The sequence below is a fragment of the Sinocyclocheilus rhinocerous genome, unplaced genomic scaffold (genome assembly GCF_001515625.1).
Source record: "Sinocyclocheilus rhinocerous isolate Xijiao unplaced genomic scaffold, SAMN03320098_v1.1 scaffold2318, whole genome shotgun sequence".
Taxonomy (NCBI): Eukaryota; Metazoa; Chordata; class Actinopteri; order Cypriniformes; family Cyprinidae; genus Sinocyclocheilus; species Sinocyclocheilus rhinocerous.
Window position 1 is genome coordinate 203044 of NW_015654931.1, and position 7160 is coordinate 210203.

The following is a 7160-nucleotide window of genomic DNA, read 5'->3' on the forward strand; positions in this document are numbered from 1 at the left end:
ATTGCTAAGAACTTAATTTGGACAACTTTAAAGGCGATTTTCTCAATATTTAGATTTGTTTGCACCCTCAGATTCCAGATTTTCAAATAGTTGTATCTCAGCCAAATATTGTCCTATCCTAACAAACCATACATCAATGGAAAGCTTATTTATTCAGCTTTCAGATGATGTATGACTCTCAATTTAAAAAAATTGACCCTTATGACTGTTTTTGTAATCCAGGGTCCACATATATGCTTTTTTATTAATAAATGGAAAGAACAAAAAAGGATGACTTGCATAATTCAAAAATATATCTGACTCCAACATAATCTGACTCCGTTAAAGTTGTTATTTATTAAATCCCTGTTTACATGTCAAAGAGAACTGATAGGAAAATGTTGGATTCTGTGTAGGAGCTCCCAGTTCAACCGTTACCTTCACTTCTTATACCCAGAGCAAAGCAAACATGAGTGGAATACAAACACGAAGGAAAACACCATAAACCTGGAGGCAAATGGGTGGAGATCTAGATACTAGAAGGGGAGAAGCATGTGAACATATTCTCCTCAATATACGCTCCAGCAGTAGTTCATGGATTGTACATTAGGATACTTGAATATAGTTCACCACATTTCTATTCCGTTCATAAACTGGCAGATGAGACCAAAAATTAAATAGTTACTAGTGAATAGTTGTGGGAAGCACGTGTGCCTGTGAAGCAAATTATACAGATGTGTATTAGAGGTAAAAGTGACCCTGACTTCCCAGACACAAACATCCTGGGCTTGAATTATTCTAACAGCCATATTCAAGTTTATTGAGTGGATGTACTGCAATGCATATTCATGATTAAGTTATTAATGTCTAAGTGTGTTTTTAAAATATTTATATATTTCTCTTTCCCACTGTCTGCCTGTTACGCTTCTCTACTAACCAACTTTAAAGAGCGCGCTCATAAAAAGAGACCTAATCTATAGCAATGAGATCAACCCTGCCTAACTCTTATAATAGGAGTTCTTTAGTAAAACTTGCATTGCAATTTATTGCTAAAGACATTGCACTTGTTAAACTTGTCAGAGAATCACTCTCCCAGACATTTTCTCTAGATTAATCCCTTGTTAAAGCAAAAAAACTAAAAGCATCACAAGATGATTCACTAATTGACTAGTCAACTCGAGTCGGTAACTGGTTGTGGAAAAATATATTTCAATTCTTCATCTCTCTCTCTTTAGGTGTGTGAATCGTACACACTTCACAGACAGACCTTCTACCTGGCTCAGGACTTCTTTGACAGGTACATGTTGTCCCAAAGTGACGTGCAGAAGGATCAACTGCAGCTCATAGGAATCACGGCTCTGTTCATCTCCTCCAAAATAGAGGTATACAAGTGTTTAAAAACATTAGACTTGAAATTGTATTACATCTGGTCAAGATCAAATAATTTTAAACACATAAGAAGTATGACATCAGTGCAAAAACAGCTTCACGTTGAACACTAGAGAAAAAACAAAAACATTATATTATATCATAAGGCAAATTAGGTGAGCTGCGCTCAAAGCTTAAAACACCTGTAACTGTACAGCAGTTGAATTCAGTATTAATCAGGGATGTGATTTTTCTGTTTTATATGTTTTTTTATATTTTCAGTGTCTCAGAGCGACTAGATTCACATTAAATGCTGTTCCACACAAACTTAATCTCTGCAAGCGCATAGTTTGGATCGCAATAGCATGCATTTGAAAGCACGACATACCACTTCCCAATTTATAATTAGAAATTGTAATAAATTGGTTTTCAACAAAAGAGGGTCTTTGCGGTTTTCCATTCAAATAAAAGCTCTTTATTTATTTTCATTTTTAATTCTCTTAATTTAAAGCTCATTCTGATAGTTTATTTTTATATTTTGGCCTGTGTCAACTGAAGTGGAGAGTTATATATATAATCAATTATTAGTAGTGCTGTCAATCGATAAAAAAATAACAAAAATTTTATATTGCAATCATTTTACATTCAATCTTCAAATTAATGTACAAACAACATAAAGGTTTAATTTAAAAATATATATTTAAAATTTGTTTAACGGCATCTTTTTTTATAACTGAAGGCGAGTATCACTGATACCAATACTACTGATATAAAATTGTTTTTCCCCCTAATATTTAACCAATGATTATAGCCATTCAACATTACAATATAACTGAGTGATATCAATTTTAATATTAATTAGACCTTAAAAAATAACTTCCAATTTAAATGAACTTAAAACAATCTTCACATAAACCCATTATAATAAATGTCATATTTACCTGTGCCCTTCAGCAGAAATGCACAGAAATTGAAAATGAAGTTATCAAACACTAAATTCTAAATTAAATATAGATGAATCCTTAAAGCTATAAAAGTTATTGATTTCCTCGTTTTTCTTTTTCTTTCTTTGATTGACAGACATCACAGCAGCTGGTTATTAGGTTGTTTCGGCTGTTATTACTCTAAGAGCTGCCGCTGCTGAACGTGACACGGATCTGTGACACATATCATATTTCTCTCAAATCTCTTTACCTTTTCTGACACACTTCAGGTCTTAAAGTCTCTAGTAATGAGCTGACGAGTTAAATCGGGTGTGTTAGATGAGTGAGGCAGTGCTGGGCTGCTCCAGGACAGTTTTGAGAACCATTTCAGAGACATGTTCTTACATGTGATTTATCAATAATATATTGCATGCATGCACAGTTTTAAGGCAGCTATAATCGCCTTTTTGGTAACTTCATGACTTAACTGACCACGACATTGCATGCACATAGTTTATTTCACGCTCTGATATGAAAGGATACAGGCTACAGCAAGCACAGTACCATTTCCGCGCACGTTTGACTCGTGCCTGTCGCTGAAGTGAAGCTGGAGCGCGCGCCTGAAATGTCTCCGGTTTGATGTGATCGTAAAGACGTTTTGCGACTAAATAAATGCACTTTTTTCTCAAGGAGTTGTGAGTGCCAACCCTAGCTCCACCCCTGCGTTAACGGCATTAAATATTTTTAACACGTTAAACTGAAAAAATTAATCACCTGTGTTAACGCGCTAATTTTGACAGCACTTATATTATATATACTTATATAATATAGACAGTATATATATATATATATATATATACTGTCTATATTATATAAGTATATATAATATAAATAAATAGGTCTCATTTTTTTAATCTACACTGGAGCTACTGTCTGCATAGGAAATGAATCACTGCATGTTCCTTGTTCTTATAGGAAATATATCCTCCAAAAATCACTGAGCTGGCTTTTGTGTCTGACGGAGCCTGTCTGGAGGAGGAGATCCTGCAGATGGAGCTGATCATGTTGAAGGTGTGGACAGAGAAATCACTTCTGGTTCTGCTCTGGAGACCCCTGACGGGAGAGAGCGAGGATGCAAAATCATTAAAGAAATTCATAAATCAGTTTTATCAATAAAATGTCAAAACATGGATAAATAGATATAAAAAAACAACATAATGTTGAAAACAATATATACAATTTAGCGTGTGATTATACTGAAATGGATCAAATTGGGCTTCAAATATTTTTCATTTGTCTGTTGCATTTTATACATCTTTATTTTTCGAACAATTATTTACTTGCACGAATGTCCCCTACTTTTAATCAATATAGAAAAGTTGAAAACCGGGAACATAAAAAACATCTAATAAAAAAAAATAGAATGAGAAAGTATTTAAAGGGGTCATATGATGCGATTTCAAGTTTTCCTTTCTCTTTGCAGTGTTACAAGCTGATTGTTGTGGATGTGTGTGTTATCTAAACATGTCTTTATGTACTCAACAGGCGTTAAACTGGGATCTTTGTCCGGAGACTGTGCTCTCGTGGATGAAGCTCTACATTCAGATCGCCTCACTGTATGACGTCACCAATCTATTAGTGCCTCAGTTTTCTCAGGAAACCTACATTCAGATCACACAGGTACTCGCGCTTTCCCCACACCATTATACACTATTCTAATCTTGACAACTACTGTGAAAATTTGAATATGCTTTTTGTGTTTGTTTTAGCTCTTGGATTTGTGCATCCTTGATATCAACTCTTTGGACTTTAAATATGGAGTCTTAGCAGCGGCTGCTTTTTGCCACTTCATGTCAGCTGATGTCGTCCAAAAAGTATCGGGTAAGATTTTAATTTGCAAGGTCTACTGTTATATTAAGTTCTTTGTGTTTCTAAAGCTGTTTGCTAGTGTACATTTTGTGATCATCTAAACCAATTTGAAGCAGTTCAATATGCATGTGCCCACATTGTGTGCAGGGTGTAAATGCTACTTCTTCCTGACACATTACATTTACATTGTCATTTAGCCAAAATTACTTTTTTTTAATCAAAAGTGCCAATGGAAGCAAACAAAATCAACAAAAGAGCAATAAAACAAGCATTTAAACATTAAAGACGACAGTGAAAGAACCGCATAATGCAGTGTCCAACTAGCCAGTGTTTTTTATTACAGGGTTTTTCAGTTCATGAGTAAAATAAGGTCTGGTAACATAACTTAGCGATACTTGGACGTTTTGTTGTACACATAAAGGGCACACGTTCTTATAGCAAACATACATTTTTAAAAATAACTGCATCAAAATTTGCATTGTATTTGTGCATTTTATATTACTGAGCAAAGCATAAAGTAGTAGTTTTGAGCATGTGTCTCAGTGTAGATCAGGTGACGTGTTTGTCCTCCACACAGGACTGAAGTGGGAGGCCATTGAGACCTGTGTGAACTGGATGGCTCCTTTCGTGGAGACCATGATGTGTTATGAGAGTGCACAGCTGAGAGAATTTGGCCAAGTGCCGTCTGAGGACAGACACAACATTCAGACACACGTGGACTACCTCTGCATGCTGGTGAGTCTAGTGCTTAACTAATATTAATCATTGAGATCAGCGCAATCGACAGATGCAGAAGTTTAGAGGTGGAATGAGGAACATTTATGAGCATGTTGTGCTCATGGCATTGTTTCAGCCAGGTGCATTTAACCGTTTTTTAATCAATGTCATGTTCTCATTTACAGAAAGATGCTCAGGAGAAGCAGTCAAAAAGCCTGGAGCCCTTGTTCCCACCAACACCACCAAGCAGCGCTGAGAAACCCAGCTAACACTAGTGTGCATACAGCAGGATCAGTGTACTGTGATATTTACTGTCACTCTAGGTCTAGACTTCATCTTGAGTTCAGGTCATTACATGTAATATGTACTATGTGCACAGGGCTTAAACTGCTATTTAAGTAACAAAATAGACTTCAAGAAACTGCACTGTTTTATAATGAGTAAGCAACTTAGGTTTCCCTGTACAGTAAGAAAAATATTGTGCAAAAAATAAGATTAGGCCTCAGGATTGCTGTAGTATTTTTGTATATTTTCTGTTTTATTTTTTTCTCTGAAGTTCAAATGATGACTTCTTCAAATGTGATTCATGAAAATATCAAATTTCCTGTCGGCATAATGTTCTTTATTATACAGCACAATTTAAGCATAATGTTCATTTGTATATAGAATGTAAGATGTTTACATTTGCTCATTTCAACTTTACCAAAAAGATTAAATTGTGCATTTCATTGTTCCTTATTGACACATAATTGTGAAAATTGGATGTGTGTGTGTATATATGTATACATTTGTATATTATAAAAATAGGACAACATAAATTAGCATAGGCATATTTATTTGAAAATTGTTTTTTTATTTATTTTCCCCCCCCAGTAAAAAAAAAAAAACTTTTGGAATGAAATTAAAAGTAGAGTTTAGCCAAGGCCTGTAGGAATTTCTTCTTCCTTTTTTGCGCTGCAAGCTGCAGGACTTCCTCTGGATTACTGGAGTTTAACTCTGTCTGTCCGATGGCCTTAATCTGTGTTCAAATACAGTAACCATCATTAGCTTCATATCTGTGTACTGTGCTAATTTAGTTTCATTTGTGAAGGCTAATAGTTCCATCTGAAAATTAAGCAACTTTTGTACAAATCTTGCTTTGAAACTGCACTGAAATTAAATATTGGTACATATTTTTAGATTGCATTTCTGCTGTATCTGCAATAAATGTTTGAGACACTCAGCGTAGCATAACTGATTCTTGAATCAACAGATAAATGAATCGGCTTACCGCAACTTGTCTTTTGTCACTCTCTCCTCGTTTATGATGAATGTCTGAAGGCAAAAGTTATGGTAAAACAGAGAACAGATGTGCTGAATCAAGGCTTATTCAAATCTTTTTATTAATACATTTGCAAAAGTAGAGCTCAAGACTGATAACAGCTAAATCGTGTTGGTCTGAGATTGGGTCTTCTTTAAAAAGGATACATGTCAGATATTCCAGAATCGTCACATCCCAGATGTAATCATAGAACGAATCCATAGAGTCATGACTGATGGAATGGAGAAAAACCCCATAAGAGATCATTCCTGACTTTGTAAAACAGGTATTGATACAGCATGCATTGCAGTTCACCTGTTTTGCTCTTGTAGAGCTTTGAATGCAGTCATGTAGTCGACTTCCCTCAGAAACTGGCAGAGAACAGCCACCTGCAGAGTGCACACAATAACATCATGAATGACGCAGTGCAATCCTCTGAGACTAGACTCGTGAAGCGGTTTGTTACCTGAGTGTGGCAGTTCAGCAGCGAGCAACACTTAATCATTCTCTTCAGAACCTGCAGAAACATTCAGCGTGTGTCAGTCCTGACAGTATCCCAGCGTCACATGATCTCTATGGGGCACTTTACTAACAAACCAAAAGTAGGAAAAAAAGCATGTTCTTTATTTGTTCATAAGGTTGTTCTGCAGATTTCCAGCACCTGGTCGGTGTAGACGTCAGGAGGAACTGGTTTAGTGAAGTAATCGGAGCACACGGTCCCTGCCTGCAGGTAATAGTGCATCGCTGCAGAATACTGGTTGGTCACTGAAAGAAAAAATAAGAAAATTAAACATGAGTTTAGTAAGTAAAAACGTACCCTGAGATACGGGAACGAGTACAGCGTCTGCTAAGACGCTATGAGAAAAAGCCTTTTTTCTCCTGAACTGAAGCCTTTTTTCAATCACGCAGTGAAACTGCACGGCCATTGGTTCGTGCAGTGTATAAAAAAAATTAACCAATGGCTCGGCAGCGGAGCTGCACGAGCCTATGGCGACAAAGTCCGC

The 7160-nt window shown here is 36.0% G+C and overlaps 2 protein-coding genes across 2 annotated transcripts in view; one reads left to right on the forward strand and one right to left on the reverse strand.

Moving 5' to 3' along the window:
- Positions 1-5595, forward strand: part of LOC107717718 (G1/S-specific cyclin-E2-like) — a 12497-nt gene extending 6902 nt beyond the window's left edge. Inside the window, exons 4-9 of the mRNA XM_016524555.1 lie at positions 1215-1361; positions 3246-3341; positions 3816-3950; positions 4040-4151; positions 4717-4874; positions 5042-5595. Of these exons, the coding sequence (XP_016380041.1) occupies positions 1215-1361; positions 3246-3341; positions 3816-3950; positions 4040-4151; positions 4717-4874; positions 5042-5125 (732 nt within the window). The 3' untranslated portion in view covers positions 5126-5595. The remainder of the gene's footprint in view (positions 1-1214; positions 1362-3245; positions 3342-3815; positions 3951-4039; positions 4152-4716; positions 4875-5041) is intronic.
- Positions 5596-5688: 93 nt separating this feature from the next.
- Positions 5689-7160, reverse strand: part of LOC107717725 (integrator complex subunit 8-like) — a 29174-nt gene continuing 27702 nt past the window's right edge. Inside the window, exons 23-28 of the mRNA XM_016524561.1 lie at positions 6818-6921; positions 6623-6673; positions 6472-6545; positions 6324-6388; positions 6127-6170; positions 5689-5874 (exon numbers count right to left, since the gene is read on the reverse strand). Of these exons, the coding sequence (XP_016380047.1) occupies positions 5758-5874; positions 6127-6170; positions 6324-6388; positions 6472-6545; positions 6623-6673; positions 6818-6921 (455 nt within the window). The 3' untranslated portion in view covers positions 5689-5757. The remainder of the gene's footprint in view (positions 5875-6126; positions 6171-6323; positions 6389-6471; positions 6546-6622; positions 6674-6817; positions 6922-7160) is intronic.